General features: G+C 40.9%; 1 protein-coding gene across 2 annotated transcripts in view; it reads left to right on the top strand.

The window, feature by feature from the left end:
• The window catches only part of PLCH2 (phospholipase C eta 2), a 68,657-nt gene extending 54,355 nt beyond the window's left edge, over positions 1 to 14,302 (top strand). Inside the window, exons 15-22 of one of the 2 annotated variants that reach the window (XM_086625529.1) lie at positions 49 to 231; positions 685 to 792; positions 975 to 1,099; positions 1,476 to 1,560; positions 1,768 to 1,914; positions 2,829 to 2,908; positions 8,391 to 8,730; positions 12,558 to 14,302. In XM_086625529.1, the coding sequence (XP_086481655.1) occupies positions 49 to 231; positions 685 to 792; positions 975 to 1,099; positions 1,476 to 1,560; positions 1,768 to 1,914; positions 2,829 to 2,908; positions 8,391 to 8,730; positions 12,558 to 14,302 (2,813 nt within the window). Of the gene's footprint in view, positions 1 to 48; positions 232 to 684; positions 793 to 974; positions 1,100 to 1,475; positions 1,561 to 1,767; positions 1,915 to 2,828; positions 2,909 to 8,390; positions 9,451 to 12,557 lie in introns of both variants that reach the window. The other variant, XM_086625528.1, reaches the window with a different exon arrangement.
• The last annotated feature ends 3,978 nt before the right edge of the window (positions 14,303 to 18,280 follow it).

Genomic DNA, 18,280 nt, shown 5'->3' on the forward strand with positions numbered 1-18,280 from the left:
TAAATAAATAAGGAAATTACCTCTAATGTCCTCCGCTCTTCTTTGTAGTCTCTTCGAGCTGGCAGGTTTCATCTTTCAGTGAAACAAAAGCCCACCAGATACTGCAGCAAAAGCCAGCACAGTATCTACGTTTCAACCAGCACCAGTTGTCCCGCATCTACCCATCTTCTTACCGTGTGGACTCTAGCAACTACAATCCTCAGCCATTCTGGAATGCTGGCTGCCAACTTGGTGAGCAGAAAAAACATTTATTTTTTTTAATTTTTTTTTTTATTTTGGGAGGACGTTTTAATATGAGCTCTGGAATCACCCCTTAAAATACTATGAGTTCTCTGCTCATCCAACTTTACTGACAGTTGAGTCCTTGTTAGCTGTTGATGTTGTTACCTAGATAGATTACCTCGAACATGTGTCTTACATACAAGCAGTGGTCTGGTAAATGGAAATAAATTAACTTCTCAAACACAGGAGGACTTCAGAGTTCAGACTCTTGAAGAGCTTCTCTCCCTAAAGCTGTGATGTATGTTACATAAGAGAATTCTTTTTCATAAAGCATTTGAGTTCTTGCATCCAAGAAGTCAAATGTGAAAATGTATTTAAGTGTCCTTCCCTTAATTTGGTCCTGCAAACAAGAATGTTGTTAACATACTCAGTAAGTAGTATCACCTTTTTTTTTTTAAATAGTTGCACTAAACTACCAGTCAGAGGGGAGAATGCTGCAACTGAACCGGGCCAAATTTAATGCCAATGGGAATTGTGGCTATGTCCTCAAACCAAACTGCATGTGTCAAGGTAAGAAAAATGAGCAAAAATAAGTGGATCACTTACTGCATGAGAAGAGTGGATGTGGATCCTTATTATAGTTTAATAATGCATTTCTGATGCTAGAAGCAAATGAGCCAGAAGGGATCTGTAACTAAAGTCATCCCCAAAATTAGACTTTTTTCACATTATGTGATTTCTCATTCTTACAGGTGTCTTTAATCCAAATTCTGAAGACCCACTGCCTGGGCAACTGAAGAAACAGCTGGTTCTAAGAATTATCAGTGGTCAACAACTCCCAAAACCACGTGATTCCATGTTGGGAGACAGAGGAGAAGTATGGGACAATTGGTTATTGCTCTTGTGTGTTAGAGAAGTTGTATTTCCATATTGGCCAGGCTAAGGATGAGGATTTAACTTCCTGCAGTTATCTGTCAGGAGACATAGAACATGAATAAATTAGGTCATTAGCATCCTAGATCTTCAGGTGATTTTCTTCGCTTCTAAGCATCACAGCAATGGTTGGAAGTTTTTCCTCCAATTGTCAATACAGCGCCTCCAGATATCTCTCATCAGCATAATCCATTACAGAAGGGCTCAGGACCAATAATTATTAAGACAATAACATGCAGTGCCCACATCTGAAAGCTATGTACTTGAATTTTGTCTTTGTCACTCTTTCTTTTCAATATTTGTTACTTGCTGTTTTCCAGATCATAGATCCATTCGTCGAAGTAGAAGTTATAGGCTTACCTGTTGATTGCTTCAAAGAACAAACTAGAGTAGTTGATGATAATGGTAAGATTATGTGGGTTTTAAGTTTCTTTTATGGTTGAAACGTCCTCTTTCAGGCAAGTTTTGTTCATAAAGATTCAAGTAAATGAAATTTGGTGCCTACTAGGGCAAAGCACTGAAAAATTGATTTAAGCATTCTTGATGTTAAAGTCGCCATTCTTCTTGCATCTTGTGAATGAAATATCTAAAAGCTGATTCCTTCATTCCAAGGTTTTAACCCAATGTGGGAGGAAACGTTGGTGTTCACGGTACACATGCCAGAGATTGCACTGATTCGATTCCTTGTGTGGGATCATGATCCAATTGGGCGTGATTTTATTGGACAGAGAACAATAGCTTTCAGCAGTATGATGCCAGGTAAGACAGAAATGGTGAAATCCAAAAGCAGTTGACTAGGACTCTTTTCTGTGATAATTGAAGCTGCAAATGCTGGATTAATGTCTGCGATAGAAGTTTCTGGTTAGAACAAGGGACTGGGAGTTTGGACCCCGAGTTCTCTACTTTGGTCCACTACTGACTATATGATGAAGACTGAATCAAATAACTCTATGGGACTAGATTTTCAAAAAATAGATAAGATTGTTAAGCAGCTTGGCTAAATATTGTGGACTTGGAAGACTACCATACAGAATCTTTACTCCTGTTATCTCATACTGCTTTTTCCTCCAGTTAGTTCCCAACAGTTTTTGAAAGTAGAGTTTTGATTGGTCTTATTTCTGTATCAGTGATAGTTTAATGTAGAACAGGTAGTTATCTATTCTAATGATGGGATCAAGGTATTAAATGCCATTTTCTGTCAGTTTCCTATTTCTGTTTTCAATTCAGTCTTCTTTCACATTAAAGCTTCTGTGTATATTTTTCTTTTCTTTCAAAGTAAAGAAAAAAGTGTGTGTTTAAGATGGAAAACAAACACCCAGTCTCAATTAAATGAACTTGGTTGGAATGTTTGCAGTAGTAATAAGAGACTGTAAGTCCCCGAGAGAGAATGTAGTCGAGTTTAAGTCACAGATTGACAGCAGCAATAATAGACGTGAGAGAAAGCAGGACAAGGCTCTTTTATAAAACAAAAGGGATGAGAAGAAATGGCAGTAAAGTTTGTAAGTGCTCAGCTAACCGAGGGTGGCTGGTGATGCACAAGCCTGATGCTTATGGTGGGGAGGAGCTGGGAAAAAAGTGGTTAATTTCTTTTGCTGTTTATGAAAAGAAAGTCTCTAGATGCTCTTTCTGTCATCTACATCAGCTCCTCATCAGCTTCGTTCACTCTGTTTCAGGTTACCGACACGTGTACCTGGAGGGTATAGAAGAGGCATCCATCTTTGTGCATGTGGCTATTAATGACATCTGTGGTAAGGTGCGTGCCTTCAGTGTCGTGTAGTACAGCTTGAATATGTCAGTGAGTATGGAAATGGCAGGATTTTGTGTCACACTAGGGAAGCCCAGTGAGGGAAGGTCCAAGCTAAGGTACTTGTTCAACTGGAATCACCTTCATCTCTGTGGTTGTCATGGTAGCCTGAGATCTTTCTGAATATACGTGGAGATATTTGTTATTTGCTTTGGAGTTTTTTCCATAATAACACTTAAAACACAGAGGAAAGATGATCCTACTAATAGTTGTTGGACTTATTTTTACTGCTTGTCCGTTATTAAGAGCATGTTTGCTTTACATGCAGGAAAAATACAACTGGTCGCTGTATCTAAATTCACATGAATAACCCCAAGCCAAAAGTAAAGCCCTAACTTCAAACTTTTCCCAGACCAGCTGAAAATTAGATAGCTTTTTTCATCACAGTGCACTGGATTTAGTTACTTCTATGGTATTAATGTCAGTGAAATTCAGGTGGTTAGGTATCTTACAGTGCCTGGAGAATCTCAAAACCAGTTTGTGTCCACTGGCAGTGACAGGCTGAGCTTTCTGTAGCAGCAAGCTGTAATATCAGCATCGTGACAGCAGGAGGTGGCATTGAATAGGCTGGGAATTCTGAATTCCTTTTCTTATGGTGCCACTCATGTAAGTGGAATTAAAAGAATTCTTAAAAAGGAAATAACTTTTTAAACTGCTAGATTTCAATCAAAACTTTTATGGGATGAAACAGAGATAAATCCTATGGAAGCTGCTTTTTGTATTCGTGGGCAGAAGGGCTGTTTCTGGAAAGAATGTCACTTCATTTTACTTCAGTTCCTGCTCTTTGTTATTTGATGTCTAATGCCAAACCTTTAGGCAGGTGTAGCTTCATCCCGATAGGTCTAGGAGTCTTGCCTGAAATTCCTTGCGATGGCATTATGAATCTGTTTGAATTTAGCCCTATTGAGGAAGAGACTTCAGAAGCTTCAGGTGAAAGAGAGGTGGCTGGTGTTGGTCTGAGAGGGACAGAGCAGATGAGCAGTGTTTCGTTTCAGACTGTACCTAGCCTTTCATAATTATTTGCTCTTACTGGCTTCTTAATGAGTAACTGGCTGCTGAGAGTTATAATTTGCAGTAGGGCAACATGCCCATTTGAGCTTTGGCAGCTATTTTGAGGACATTAGATTTTCTTGGTAAGTGTTTTGAACAACTGAAAGACCCTTGTGTATCGCGGTGTCTCCTACCTGTCCTTATCCACTAGCTTCCAATCTGCTGCACTGATTTGTTTTTTTGATTGCTTTATCCCCTTTTTGTGTTCTGAGCCTGTTAGACATCCCTTATTGCCTCTCACTATCGTTCCAGTCTCTTTGGGTTTGCTGGTGTTAAGATGCTGGTGCTGTGATTAAAATACAAGGATTGGGAAGGAAAGCTTGTATGTGTGGGGTTTTTAAATTTATAATTTTTAATAAGAACTACTGAAAATGTGGAACAAATATTACACAGCCCTTTGTTTTGGTCTCTCTGAATCATGTTCTGCTTTGATTTTTCAGTTAACAGAGTTTTGTTAAGACTAGAATTATTTCTCTGTTTCCACTCTCCTAATTAGGGGCAAAAACATCCCCACAGTTGTCAGCCTGGTTTTACCCGTTTTATTAATTCAGATAATCTAATGCAAGCATTAACCTTTCGGAGTTTTTCTCTAAATGTAGACATTATACCCTCTCAGCAGCTTGATATTACTAAAGCAGTCTTAGACTTTTTTCATCTTAACATGTGTTTAACTTAAATCTCTTTGTAGATTGCATTGTTTCCTGGAGACTTTTTTTTTGTGCCTGTCTGTTCTGTAGTCTGTTCATGTATTGCAGAATTTCTTGCATTTTTCTACATATCTCTGAGATCCTCCCTCACTGTTATTTTGCCTTTACTGTCTGTTTGTGATTTCAGTGGGCTTCTCTATGTCAAAAAAGTCTACTTTTAGAAGCAGAGCGTTTTTAGTCGCCTTGAAGGTACCCCCTCCTGTCTGAAGGAGGTGTAGTGACCACCACCACACACCTGCATGTCTCTAACTACTTGCTTCATTAGCATCAGTGTTTCCTTATTAGCATTTTGGAGCTCTTCAACTCATCTAACATTTGACTTGGTCAGTTCTGTTGGGTCATTGATCCACCAAGAGAGCCTTCCGTTTATGAAGCAGATCCAGGATAAAAGTCCTTCTATACCCTCCCTTTCCCTCTTCTTTGAGTCTATCTCTACTGGTGTACTACGATTCAAACCACTTCTTTCACATGGAAAAGAACATTAACAGAGAATTGTTTGCTAAATTGTGGGAAGGCCTCTTGTGCTGTTTTTCAAGTCTGCTTTAAAGAAGGAAATAGCCCTGTAAAAGCTGAACTAGAAGCTGAAAGCAGATGTTCTGGATCTCCATCAAAATGGCTCTCTTTTTTAAAAAACTTTTTTTTTCCCTACGTTAACCAAATTTGTCTTTGGGTTCTTGAATCACTCCATTGATTCAAGCGATGGTGGCTCGCTCAACAAAGATGCACCAAAGAAGCTAGAATGATACCTGGGGTCCTGCACTGCGTGTCACCCATTCCATCAGTGCTTTGCTTTTATTTTTGTTGGGCTTTATTTCTGTGTATGTATGACCATTTTTTCTGGGTTTTGCAAATATTTATGCTGTCTGATTTTCATAGCAATAAATTCGCGTACTTGCCAACTTGTCTGGATTGCAGCAGAATGCTTTTTTCTCCTATTTCCTTAACAAATGCATAATCTCCTGTTGAAGCTCTCTAGTGAAAGTGAATCCACAATGATACAAGCAGACTATTCAATAGTCTGGCTCTCACGGAAGGTTTATTAATATTTAAATTACATTTTCTCTGCCTCATATGGGAAAATGAATTTCTACCTCCTTTATCTTACCCTGTATATACTTTTAAAGGCTATTTTAGGTCTCTAATTATCTTCTCCTCACACTGGATCTTGGCATGTGGTAACTAAACTTCAGTCAATTATAAAAATAATATTCTGAATGCTTTCACTGGGCTTCTTGTCAGATGAATAAATCTCAATCCCATGTGCTAGATTGCACAGGACACTTAGGAATAAAAGCAGCTTTTAACCCAGGCTTACTGTACAGCTGACATCTATCCGTTAGGTCCTGCAAAGCAAAATTTGAAATGCTTTCAAAGTTGAAATTTGAAATTTTCAAATTTGAAATGCATGCACTCAAATATTTCGGAGTGAAAGACAGACTATTGTAATTTAAAGGAGACGTTTCTGTGCCGTTGTTTGGCGCTGCAGAAATGTGACCTCACGTGACATCACAGGGTAAAAACTGAACTGCCAGCAAGCAGGGACGCTGATCAAATTTTATCATGGGTTTCTTAGAGTGCATTTCAATCATAGGCTTATGCTTATTCCTTCTTTATGCTACAGCTACTAAACAGAGTCTGATCTAACTGGGAATTCAAGAGAACAAAGGAGAAGTAGATTAGAAGGGAAATACCTCTCTGTCTGCTTTAAGTGATTTGTGTGTCCGAGTCTGCAAGCAGCAAAACGAACGTATTCTGTATCAGGCATCAGCCTGTTGCTTTAAAAGTTGGCAAGTGCACCTGCAATGTTTAGAGGAATGCTGAAAGTCTCTGTTTCACTGAAATGAAAATCAATTGTATGATGGTGGGAGATTTATGGTGGTGAATTTATATGTTTAAAGCTTAAATAAGTACTGAAGTATATAAAGTATTGTATTACCACCCTGACTGACTTTGCTTGTTTATAGTGTGTTTCTTCAGTGATGAAAACGTACCTGAGTGTCTTTGGATAGGTGTTGTGTGGTAGGAGATGATCAAAATGTAGGTGCACGGGTGGAAAGCGAAATATTTGATGACCATTTGTCATGCATGTAGTTCAACTGCTATTTGTGACAGTGCTCACTTCAACTGAAGTGTAGATCTCCGAAAGATTGTAAATCTCCATTTGAGCATCCAATTTATTATCATCTTATTTAAGTCAAAAATGTGCTTTTCCTTAAGAGGTCACTATCTGTTAAATTCTGTAACCACTTCATGTTGCATGACGAGTAAAATGAAAATTATTTTAAAGTAACTTTTTAAAATTACCACCATTTCTGTAGCTTGTTTCGTGGTAGGTTTTTGGTTTTTTTAGTTGGCTTTTTTCAGTTTATTCTTCTCATTTACTCAGAGTATTCAGTTTTATTCCAGAGCTGGGACCTCTGCTGCACGCCACAAACTTCTTGTCTCAAGTATGAGTGCTAGTCACCATCTCCGGTTTAAGAGACAGGAAAAATTAGATTTGGCAGCATCTGCTGTCCAGTTCTGCCCCAGTATACTGTCCTGCACAAGGCAGATAGTTCAGCTCCATGTTTCCAATTTAATTGAAATCATCAGCAATTCTAATTGGCCCAGAACTAACATATGTAAGCCTGCAAAATTTCAGGTGATCTATTTTATTGAAAAGCATGCTGAATTTTATTTTTCTTTTTTTAATACTGCGTTTTCCAGCTGGACTTAACTTGAGCAAGGCCCCAAGGCTAGTAAGAACACTTTAAGATAACATAAGCTTGCAGTATTCATCGCTTTATTTTAATATGGTGCGATGCAGAAGCCTTGTTCAGGATTTCCTGGTAGAGCATGGTTTTCTAGAATGTGAATTCATAGTGCAGAAACTAGTTTATACTGATTCCTCTGTGACCATTCAGAGGAAGCATTTAAACCATGCACCTTAAATACATACACTTTGGGAGCAACAAATCTGCAAATCTCCACTTACCCTTTGGTGCCTGTACTGAACCGATTTCTTACGCCTCCTCCAGATACTGCAGTATATTTTTATATATATATATATATATAATCCATGGCATTAAACTGTTGGGACAGAATTGTTTTCAATGTGCATAGTGTGTTGGAAAACTGACTCAGACCTTACAGAGCTCGTGTTTAAAAAAGCAGAACCAAAACCCCAGAAAGCCATATTGCTAAAAAGGGAGCACTTTGGCTCTGGTCTTAGAGTCTGAGACGTGTGGCATTATGAACACCTCAAGCTTTGTGGCTCTTAACACACACTGAGAAACTCTCCAGCTTTCAGAATTAGATCCTTGTAGGTGGAAGTATTTCCTTTTTTCACTTTTTCTTTTCAGTATCTAATGTTTATGTTGTAAGCTAGTAAGAAAATTATGAACAAATATAGAGATAAGTCTGGCTGGAAAATTTGATCTAAAAACATAGTTAAGCAAAAATGACATGACATTTCGCAAAGCTGCTGGTACTGATTTTTTTTTTCATTTTTAATCTCTGTCTTATTTCTGGCTTAGTTCCCATGCTTATGGTAGGAATATGTCAGGAGACTCTGTGTGTGTGTGTGCGAATGTGAACTGATCATTTGTACATGAGTTCCGGTGCCCGAAAGAAGAGACTTGCATTTTCTATTAAGGACCTTTTTTTTATTTTTTTTTTTTTTTTTAATTTTCCAGGCCAAACAAGCTCTAGGTCTAAAAGGCCTGTTCCTCAGAAATCCAAAGCAGGCTTCTCTGGACAGTCATGCTGCTGGTCAGCTCCACCGCAAACATTCCTTTAGCAGCCACATCTTGAGACGGACAGCCAGCGCGCCCGCCAAAAGCCAGAAGAAGAACAAGAAGGGCTTTCCTGAAATTGCTTTCGACACAAAAGACAACAGCTCCGAAGGGGCCAGTGAAGACCGTGAGGTGGAAGCTGCCTCACAGCCACGCTTTGAGCAAGAGCCAGAAAGTGCTCCTCTGTCACCAGCTCCCAGAGGTGGTGCCGGTGGGGAGGTACATGGCAAGGGGTTGAAAGGTAAGGCCCGTGGTTCTCGTAAAGCCAAAAGCCAAAGCTGTGCCCAAGGGGGTGCTGCTTTCAGTGAGCCCCTGCGGAGGTCTAACAGGGTCCGGCTTCAGGAGCACCAGAGCGAGAAGCAGAGCGTCTTTGCACGCTGTGCCATCAACAGCTCTGGGAGGATTGGAGTGGCCACCAACTGCATGAGATGCATGATTGGTTCCAAAGAGAGCCCAGATCTAGAATGCGAGTGGAGCGACCGTCCTACCAGGCCCATTGCTAAAGATTTGCTTCACCACGATCAGTATAGCAGTGTAACTGGAGAAGAGAGGTTAGAGCTAAAAAGCTGGGGTGCTAAAGGTCAGCCCAGGCAGCGATCAGACTTGCAGTCTTGCAGCAGCCCTGGAACTGCCGATGATCAAACAAGGAGCACCCAGTCTTTTGTGAACCCAGGGAGGAAAAATGTTGAATCTAAATGTCACGGAATAAAGGCTCATTCCCGGCAGCGGTGGCAGTGCCAGTCAGGTGGCAAGTATGGAAGCACTGTCAACTTGGTCGCAGCCAGCAATGGCTCTATATCCTCCAACTCCAGCAGTCTAGAAAGCCTTGGAAGCCCAGAATTCCCCAAGCGCTGGCCTGAAACTTCTCGAAGGCAAGCAGGCACCCTACAGAGGGAAATGAATGCCTTGTTCGTTCAAAAATTGGAGGAAATTCGAAGTAAATCCCCTATTTTCTTTACTGGTAAGACCAGATTTTCTTCACCCTTCTCCACCTTAGATCACATCATTGTCTCAGCTTCTGCGTAGCATCTTTACTTAGAAGCTCCTGTATGTCGTTTTGCCATCAAGAGCTCTTTTGCTTTATTTTTGGCAATGATAGAAAAAAGTCTGCATAAATATTTTTATTTTGTTTTTTTCCTAGATGTGTCTGGTTTAGATTAGTCCTTTCTGTGCCTAGCTAACCATCTGCTGTAGTAACACTGTCGATAGTCCATGAATGTTTGGATTGTTTGTTCAGGGTTTTTTGTTTCCTTGTTATTTTTAATGAATGTGGTACGATACTAAGTAAATTTTAAGATCCAAACCAGAGCATTAAGTAGAGATTGAATATGGGAAACCCGTATTAACAAACCATATTTTCATTATCAGAATTTGTGTTTCCCTGAGGGATATCCATATCAGAAATGATGTCTACTGTGCACTCTGCTGACAAAAAAAAAAACAGTTCCTTCCTCAAAGAAATTGCAAAATTACTGCCATCAGTTCAGGGACTACTGGATAGAATTCTCTGGTCTGGTTGATTCAGGAGATCACACTTTATGAACATAGCAGACCCTTCTGGTCCTAAATGTATGAATCTCTTCAAATCCTTCCCCCTCCCCCTTAATTGTTCAAGGAATTTGGACAGTGATGGTTACATTTTCAGGAAAAATTAAGTGACCTTAGTGCTTCACAAGATGTAATCCTTTTTTAGTAATAGATTCTGACTGCCTACCAGTAGTGGGCTGCTTTGAAAGCCTCATGCAGAAATTTAATATATCCTATTTGTTTGATCAATTTAATCTGGTTGGGTGTCCACAGTTTTGCTTTATTTCTCTTTTTTTAGTCTTTTTTTACATCTTTTTTCCAATATCTGCTTTGAGCTTTTAGGAAAATACCAGGACAATGGGAGGGGGAGGGAAGAAGTTTGCTGGTTCCCATGACTTGAAAGTGATCCAAAGCAGCAGAACTCTTTCTATGCCGAAATTATTGGCATTAGGCTTTTCATAAGCTCTGAGTAGTGTGACATATGAAACTATTTCCCATTATCAGTGCCAGCTCCCCTGCCAGCGCCCAAGTCACTAAATAAATATTGTGATATGCTTGAAATTTGATTAAATCCATCTGACTTCTCAAGCATGGAATCAGCAAGCCTTTAAAATGGTGAAACAGTCAGTTGGACTGGATGCTGATGATCCAATGACAAACACCTTTTGTACAAACAGCGTGCTTTCCCCATCCGCCTGCTATTTTAGTGCCTGGGGCCAAGAAACCAGGGAAACCAATAACGTTAGCCTAATGTGGCTGCATTTCATAACCAACGTTCTGCTGGTGGGAAGTGCCACGAGGATGAGACAGGAAACTATAGTCTCTAGTTGTGCCCGCTTTCGGCAATAGCGTTACAGTTTCCAGCATTTTGCCGTGTAAGTGTGCCTTCTTCTGTGCTGATGGCCGAGCCTGGGTGGGGAGAAGGGGAGTTTGTTGGTCTGATCAGCTCTGGACTCCTCCTGATACTCCTTCTGGTGCTGAAAAATCTGCCGTGTTGTCAAGGGGGATTTTGCTTACGGGCACATGTGCCTTCTTCCCTTTGAACCCTCCCAACTAAGGCAATACTGGCCTCAGCTGAACCGCTGTCTCTCCATTGTTAAGCTTCTTGTCACTATGCTGGGTTGGAAATACCAGTGCTGAAAGGAAAGGCTCAGTATTTCCTTGGCATTTTTTTGGTAATGCAGCTGATTGTTTTACATAGCATGAGGAGAGGGCTTTGGAGAAGAGGAGGCTAGCTGCCATTTCCCAGTCCAGTGGAGTGCATTTCCTGACCAATAGCAAAAATTACTTTTTATTCTTCTGTGACAAAATAATGGACTTAATCTCCGTCCATTTAGGGATTCCACTGAGTGCTCTGGTTGGTCAGAAATTCTTAGGATCCTACAAAAATGTGTGAATATTTCTATCTGTTTCCCTTCCCTCCCTCAGCACTAATTTGTCCTGTTATCTGCACCTGCCTTCCCTACATTAACTGGATTTTTCCTCTGTTCTGTCCTATTATTCTACATGCACACTCTCTCTCTCTAGTTAAGAACTGAAAGGACAAGCAAGTCAAAGGTAACTGTCCGCTGCGTGTCGCTGATTCAAGCACCTTGTTGCCTGTAGTCCTGGTTTTTGTTTGTTTCCTGCCTATAATTATCTGCTTCTATATTCTCAAGGTTGTTGTCTGGCTCAGAGGGGCTTTGCTGGCTCTCGAGTGCATGTTTGCATTGTGGTTTGGAGACGTGGGAAATGGTCTTTTTGGCATGAGTGCTTTGGCCCTTAGCATACAGGTTATAAACATGGCAGACTTGTGGAGCATTTTCTTCAGGTCATTTGTGGCTGTAGTGGATCTTCAGGATTGTGCTGTCAGTCTGGTGTTCGTGAACCGTGCGTTTGTAAAGGCTTTTGAAGAAGAAATGACTAGCTTTTTAAGGAAAACATAGGCTGTTTAAAGTTTTTCTTTTGTTTTTAAAAAAGCATGTTGACTACATTCCATGGTATGCATACAGACAATTTGCTTTATAATCTGCTCCAGAAGTCCTACGCTGCTTCTCTTCTGAGTAATTGATCATTGGGATCGTATCTGTTGGTTGGGCGATGGTGTTCTGATTATTTATTATACATGGTCTGATTATGGTCTGATATACTGACATGTTTGAGTGCTGGAAGGAAGGAAAAGAGCAATTCAAGTAGTACTGGATGGGGGAGGAAGAAAAGTCAGTTTATGAGAGGGGACGCAAAGGACACAAAGAAATTGATGGGTACAGTTGTCGTTGGAGTGACATAATCAGAAAAGTAATATGGTGCTACTATGCATGGACTGAGATTTTTTTGAAAACAGCAGGGCTTTTGGGCAGCTAAAACTGAAGGAGCAGAAATTTTTGCTGCCTTTAGCCAGGCATTTGAAATCATAAGTTATTTAAAAAGTCATGATTAATAAATGCAACTACTACCTTAAAAAATACCACATAAAGAAAAATCTTCAGCTAAACGGCAAATTAACCCTGTATTTCTGTTGTTCTTGTTTCTTTTTCCTATCTTTTCATGTCTCCCAAGTAGATGTCTGCCATTTCTCAATGCAGAGGTCAGTCACTTCTTTGTGCAGCCTAGAAACTATCACTGAAGAGCCTGTTATTGCCAATGAAAACCATCACGCCAGCCTTTGCTTCCCTCTGCCCGTTACTCCTTACAGTGATTCTGAAGAAGGGTCTGTGTCCGATCGTTCCACCACGTCTCGATCAGAAGTAAGCAGCACATCCAACCAGCCTCAAGAATCTCTGCTCACTAGAGAACAAAGAACAAATCTGGCTGCCGAAGACCGAGTGCAGGTAGTCTCGAGAGCAGCTGACACAAGTTTAGTAACCCAAGCAGACGAGAGGACAAGCGTGGCAGGTTGTCTCGAAGAAGAAAGTGGTTGGACACAGGCATGCAGTAAAGCTGAAGATCAGTATGGATTGGCAGTGCATCCTCAAAAAGCCTGGCTGGTGGAGGCAACAGCTAGGACTGCTGGCCAGCCCGCTGAAAACTGCCAAAGGCAAAATGACCAACCAGGTCAGGTGTTAACAAACATGAAAAGCATGGCTGAATCCAAAGAGCAAAAACTTGGTGCAGCAGCTGTGCTATTGCAGCAAAACAACGTGATTAACAGCACACAGGCAACTTTGCCTCCAGATACTTTCCAGACAGCCCAGGCTGCACAGGCTCTACCTGTTTCTGTTTCTCAGACAAGCTCTTACATGTTATTAAGAAGGTCAAAGAGCGAAGGACTGAAGATGTCAGACTCAGCCTTAAAAAAGATTCCAAGTAGCTTGTCTCCAGCAGCAGAAGTATACTTTGATGCCACTCTTAATGACCGGATCTGGAGCAAGCTAGATTGCAGCAATCATCGCGACAGCATGTCTTCCTCTTCCAGCATGTCCTCCAATGACACTGTGATAGATCTCTCTCTACCCAATCTAGCTCGCAAAAGCCTCCCAGATCTCGGCATCCGTCACGAAAATTTTGAGCCCCTTGCCGTACGAAAGGGTATGCGCCCACGATCTGCTACAGCATCCAGTAACGAGATGCCAATGGTGAGCAAGAGCAAATCCAATCCTAACCTGAGGTCTGGCCAGCTGCCAGCAGATGAACTGTGCCCCCGTCCTCTCGCCAGGAGCCCTCAAAATGCATTCTCGTCCATCCCTAGAAGGCATACCTGGAGCAGGCTGTACATAGAAAGTCTCAGACAGTCTTCTAACAAATCCAAAGCACATGATATGGTTGGGAATAACCAGGCAAAATCCAAGAGTCTTGGAGACCTTACCTCTGATGACATAGTGTGCACTTTTGAAAGCAAATACCGTAGCATCAGCAGGAGCTTTGTCACTCGATCCATGCGGGAGCAGCGCCGCTCTTCAGCCCTGAGGTCCTCAGTCAAAGCCCCGGATGAACTGACGGAGCAGCTGAAGAAGCTGACAGCCTTTCAGCAGGAAAATGACATCACTTCCCCCATCAGTCTCGATCCGACCGAGTCCGAAGAGGAAGGGGAGAGCCTGGGACTCCTTCGCAGGTCCTCGTCGCGCAGCCAGAGCAGGGTGCGGTACATTGCCAACAGGGCCAAGCAAGCCCAGGAGAGGCAGCGGCTGCAGAGCCGGGGGCAGCTGGGCGGGAGCCCCATCGAGGAGAGGGGCAACCCGGAGGGAGCCTGCAGCGTGGCCAAGGCCGTGTGTACGGACGTAGCTTCTCCTGCCGTGTTTCCATCCCAGCCTGCCAACCAAACCGATTGCAACGCCGACACCGAAGTCTTCTTTATGCTGAAACTGTAGTGCTGGGAGCACTGGATAAGGCGATGTTTACATTCCTGTTGGAACAGAACGCGGTGACCCGAGAGGCACCAAATATCCTCGTACAGCTCAGTGCTTCCTGCTCCCCTGGGTTCAGGGTGCTGAATATCGTGGCTCCAAAAGGACCGATGGGTGTTCAGTTGGTCAGCGGTTGTGGAAATGGAACAGTCAAGTGAAATCGGGACTTGTGTTTTTACAGTCCTAATGATCTGACCTTTTTTTTTTTTTTTTGAGTACAATTTTCTCAGCCTCAGATCTGGCCTCCTTCATGTGCGACCACTTCCCTGCGTTGGCAGTTTGCTCTGTGCAAATCCCACGTTCTTTACTAATTTCGGTAATTGCTGCTGACCATAGCTAAACCTCTGTGTGATTTTAACGACAGCTAAGGTAAATTGTGCTCTCACGAATTGTGGATCCGTGAAAAGAGGCTGGATTTAAAATCATGCTCCCTGTTCTGTTTTATTTTTTGGAAGAGTTTGAGGCCTCTGAGGGCATCTTCTCTGGGAAATATTCAAAATTCCACTGTAATTGTTTCCTGAATTAATAATGTAGTAGATAAAGTCCGTCTTCCATCATGGACCTGTTTATTTCAGTGAAAATCCATATTGTCCCACTCTTTGAAGAAAAGCTCTCACTATGTTCCAAAGCAATGCTTTTTTAAACCAACTTATTTATATAAAAATATATATACACATCCGTGTGTATGCAAATATGCGTCTGCACATGTATGTATACATGCACACACTTAAACTGAACTGTGACTGTTCCTTGTCTCAAAACATAATCTATGGGAATGAGACAGGAGAGAGAAGGGAATTTCTAAATATAGACAGGAAATATCTTCTGACTTTAATTCAGAAAGGGCTAAAAAGCATGCTAGTCTTTTCTTGAAAACAGCACCGTCCCTTCTCTGTAGTGTTTTAACAATGCTGCTGTACATAGCACTTTTTGGATGAATTTTACTATTTCTGTATTGCACTGCCATGCAAAATTTTCAATGATATGTTTTAAAAAAAAGAGATATTTAATTTTTTAGATGGACATATTTAGAATTAAATACCAACCTAAGTGGAAAAACAGGTTTTCCTCCCAATTTTTTTTACTTTTTATTTTTAGGGATGTCATCCCGTCCCTCCCACATTTATTATGTCATTTATTGTAGATGTACATTTTATCAGTGATGGAAAAGAATGTTTACTGAGATGCTTTTTAAAGAGAAACAGAGGTTTAATTTTATTTCAGGCTGCATAGATTCCTTATTATTGAGAGGATATTTTGCTTTTGTTTGTAATGATTCTTTTGTGTATATTGCAAAATCTAAAAATGTTTGTAAAACCACCTTACACTACTAAAATAAACATATTTAATCTTCCAGCTTTTGACTCTTTAGCTGTAACATAACACTTTTTCTATGCTGTCTTGTGATTTATGAACGTGGTTAATTCTATCTGCTTGTTTAAAAAAATTCCCTAGTGGATAACATTTAATTTTACTCTTTTTCAGAGTGGTAGCCGTTTCAGATCCAGCTTAAATTTTCTCTGATCCACCAAAAAGCCTGCAGGTGTTGGTAGAGTCTGGCATTCTGTTGTGTGATACGCAGCACGCGGATTGTTTCGAAGCCATGTCTGTCTCTGGCACCCAGTGATGGCTGTGGAGGTGAAAATTCTGGTGGAACTCACGGAGTTAGTAGCCAAGCAGACAAAATCCAGAGACCTAATCTATTCTGTTACACCCCTCCAAGTAAGATAGTGCTGTTTCATCACTGAGATTGTTTAAGGTCTGGCTGAAAATGCTGCAGCAAAAATTTGCTCTTCACCTGTCTCATTCAAAAAAATCTCTTTTCTTCCTGTTCCAGCAAAGTGCACAGGGAAAGTGCATGTTACTTAGTTCATGCTCTCTCCTGGAAGGGTTGTCAGCTCACTTGGGGATTGTGGGGCTAGAAAGGAGTTCTTGGCTCCTAATTTTAGTATCATTTGGCCACAGGCATTTAAACTCTTGAGACAGCAAAATGTAAGGCGAACTGTAGCTGATGATATCATCATGACAGCTGATGATATCATCAACTGATATCATCATCATGACAGCTGATGATATCACCAACTGATATCATCATCATGACAGCTGATGATATCACCAACTGATATCATCATCATGACAGCTGATGATATCACCAACTGTAGTTGATGATATCATCATGGAGATAAGAGCTGGGAGGGGTTAAATTCTCAAATTAAATCTTTTCAAATTGTCTTCAGTATGTTTTGTCTAAAAGTATTCTCTCAGTCTTCCATCCTGGCTCAGATCTTCATGGCTCGTCTTCATAATTTGGATGAGAGGCCCTTGAGGTTTGTGCAACAAAGGTTTGGGAACATGCACTGAAGTAACCCACGAGATCATTGCAGGCTCTGAAGGGAGAGAAGGTAAATCAGCAGCAGAATGTGTGAGCTGCCAAGATTAGTCTCACATTGTGTCTTGAAACAAAGCAAATTTCATTAACATTCTCTAGACGAAAAGTCACTCTGTAATACTTCAGTTTGGGGCTGCAAAGCTGCAGGGAGTTGCTGCTTTTTTTATCTTTTAAGCAAGAAAGTACATGCAGCTTGACAGCTTTAGAAAGTTTAAAAGGCCTATTTGTGTCTTCAAAGACAAAGCTTCGCAATCAAATTATTTTTATCTTTAATTGATTAAGCAATACTTCTTAAATTAATGTACCTCACAGAAGGCAGGATCATGTAGCACTTCAAAACATTTATCTTTGCTCAAATTTTTTTTAAAGAAAAGTGTGTCTGGATTTAACTTACTAGGGTACACGTGAATTTTGCCCTCCTGCTTCCAAATTTACGTTTGGTTTTGTTACACTACGTAAGACCATTAAGGATGTGGCCGTTTATTCCTATGAATGGAATTTATTTCATGGTACTTTCAGGTTTTCAGATGATTGTTTTGGTTTTCTTTTGTTTTCTTCAAAAAAAAACCTTCAAAGTGTTAAACAAAATTGTCTTAGCAACTCTGTTTTGAATAATTTTTCCCATTGCTTGGGCTTGACCTAGAGCAATAGTGGAGGTCTGAAATTTGACAATTAAACTGCTGGGTAAGGACAGAGAAGGGCAGTGTGTGTAGGGGGGTTCTGGCGTGTGAGAGCACTTCCTTGGCCACATCTCATCCATCAGTCACATCTAACGCTGCCTAGAGACAGCCCGTGTTGTATCTGTTCCTGCTGGCTTCTTCAGAGACAGCATGTTCCCTTGTCCAGAGCTCTTCCTGTGAGGCCTCAGACTCTTGTATGTGCTTTTCAGGTCATTAAACTGCAAGATGAGGAGATTCCAAATGATGAGCAGTGTATTATATATGGCTAGACTTGGATTTATGGTCTGTATCCATTGAACTTTGTGTTTAAGAACACCGATGATGAACATTTGATTGCATCTTTAAAAACTGATTTTGTCTGTGCTGAGATGCTTTCAGCTGCTTGTAGTTGAGCTTATCAGCTGTTATTAGCTGCCAGCTGTGAAAAATCACATACCTTGATGTGCATCTTATTAAAGCCTAGAAAATATTCATGAAAAGCAGCTGGAAACCTCAGCTTATCTGATTTTTGCTAAGTTCCTGCATGCAACCCTGTGCCAGAATCTCAAGGGCATTGCTATCAGGTGAGAATGTGAAGAACAAACCACATTCAAACTGTCGAAGACAGCACCTGGAAATGAATCCGTAACAGGTCAAAACCTCAGAGAGAACTCCAAGTTGAATGGATCTTTCTGCATTATTTTTTTTTGTTTTGTCCTATAGAAAGGATGTAATTATCATTTATAACATATCTTAGCCTTTTGCCATAATTTATATCACAAGAACGATTTACACCAGCTGGGCTTTGAAGTGCATTAAAAGTGATCTAAGGACTAATTGCAGTGAGCTATGAGTCAAGCCCTTGAACTTTGTTTGGGCAAGCTTCACCAGATT

The sequence above is a fragment of the Tauraco erythrolophus genome, chromosome 23 (genome assembly GCF_009769465.1).
Source record: "Tauraco erythrolophus isolate bTauEry1 chromosome 23, bTauEry1.pri, whole genome shotgun sequence".
NCBI lineage: Eukaryota > Metazoa > Chordata > Aves > Musophagiformes > Musophagidae > Tauraco > Tauraco erythrolophus.